At 62.5% G+C, this 1,566-nt stretch overlaps 1 protein-coding gene across 1 annotated transcript; it reads right to left on the bottom strand.

Annotated features, from left to right (window-relative positions):
• Positions 1 to 484: 484 nt before the first annotated feature.
• Positions 485 to 932, bottom strand: F751_0008 (hypothetical protein; the record flags this gene model as incomplete). Its single annotated transcript, XM_011398731.1, has 2 exons — positions 485 to 492; positions 752 to 932. The coding sequence occupies 2 exons, from the start codon at positions 930 to 932 to the stop codon at positions 485 to 487; spliced, it is 189 nt and encodes a 62-aa protein (XP_011397033.1).
• Between the last annotated feature and the right edge of the window lie 634 nt (positions 933 to 1,566).

Here is a 1,566-nt window from a genome sequence, read left to right as displayed (position 1 = left end):
TCTGGGGCGGGCACCGCAGCTGTGGAGACGCCAGGGTCCAGGGCCGGGGGCGTCTGGTCGGGCGCGGCGTCTGGGACGGGCACCGCAGCTGCGCCGGCGCCAACCGCTGGGGCTGCGGGCGGCAGGGCGGGCGCGGCATCCGAGTCTTCTGTCGGCGCCAGAGGGTTCGCGAAGCTGACGGACAGCACTGCGCGGGCGCAGTGGCGTGGCCAATTTCCCTTTACCCCTAGCTCCAGCTTGGCGTTCTGCTGGAGATGGCAGAGGAGCTCCCTCTTGTAGTAGGTGGCCGTCGCCGTAGCCAGGTCCCCCGCCGCCTCGTGGACAAAGGGGCGGATGTGCTCCAGGTCGGGCGGCTGAAGTGTGACGCCAGTCCGCTCGAGCGTCTCCCGGAAGAGGGCGACGGACTCGGCCAGTGGCGCGCACGCTGCCCTTGCATCGGTGGCCGCAGTTCCGCCGGCTGCCTCGCGAGGTCGCCAAATGAGCGTCATGCATCTGCGCCGTGGTTGTAATGGGTGGGTGGGTTGAAAGGGTGGCTAGTTATTCGGCACCTGCTCTGCGGCGCATGCCGCTGCACCCCATCTGTGGCAACGTGTTCCAGACAGCTGCAAGCATTCCTGATCCAACCAGCACACACCACATGCAGACATGGGACCCTATCAAGCAAGGAAAGCAGGCACCTGTCTGCCTACAAGATAAATCCACCCACATCCCACCCCACCCACATCCCACCCCCAACACACAGGAGACCCACCTGGCGAAAAGTATCCGGTCGAGTGGTTGCAGGGCCGCATCCGCATCCGCCCGGCCAGCCTGCTTCCGCCGCTCAAACTCCTCCACCATACAGATGGCGTGAAAGCTGGCGAAGAGGTCGCCGACGGTGCGCAACTCGGTGACGACGGCCACGACGTCGTCCACTGTCGGTCGAAGCGCATCCAACACGCACTGCTGCTGCGCCTTCTTCTTCATCTCCTTCTTCTTCTTGTTCTTCTTCGTCTTCTTCTTCGGAAGATCCCGGAAGCCGTTCCAGGTCGTCTTGATGGAGGTTGTTGCGTAGTCGTCGATCACCTACAGTTTGTGATAGCGCGGGCGCAGGGTGTCGATAGGTGTGTGTGTCTGGGTGTCTCGATCAGCAGAGCCACGCATGCTTGGGATACTCCAGTGGCCCCCGGAGCCCCCCCTCCAAAGTGGCACACCAAGTCCTCACACACCTTCCCGAATCGGCCTAGCGTGCCCGCCTCGCCGGGCGCCTTCCGCCACTCGTTCACCGTGGCATCATTCTGCCACTGTTGATCCCTCTTCTCCGCATCGTCCAGCTTGTTGACCACGCCGAGTGGCACAGGAGGCGTCTGAGAGTCCTGCGACACAGGGCGATTAAAGACGGGGTGGGATGTGTGTATTCGCCTATAAGTTGCAGATACCAACTTTAAGAATCACATCTTCACTCCGTCACGACCATGCCTGTCGCACACCAATCAAATAAACCAACTCAGTCCACCCAACACAATCACCTGGCCCGCGGATGCAGGAGGTCTCGAAGTCGAGGGGGCATCATCCGCCGCCACGACA

Source organism: Auxenochlorella protothecoides (assembly GCF_000733215.1).
Source record: "Auxenochlorella protothecoides strain 0710 contig305, whole genome shotgun sequence".
Taxonomy (NCBI): domain Eukaryota; kingdom Viridiplantae; phylum Chlorophyta; class Trebouxiophyceae; order Chlorellales; family Chlorellaceae; genus Auxenochlorella; species Auxenochlorella protothecoides.
The sequence above is the reverse complement of the archived record's forward strand: the minus strand, read 5'-3'. Positions and strand labels throughout refer to the sequence as shown.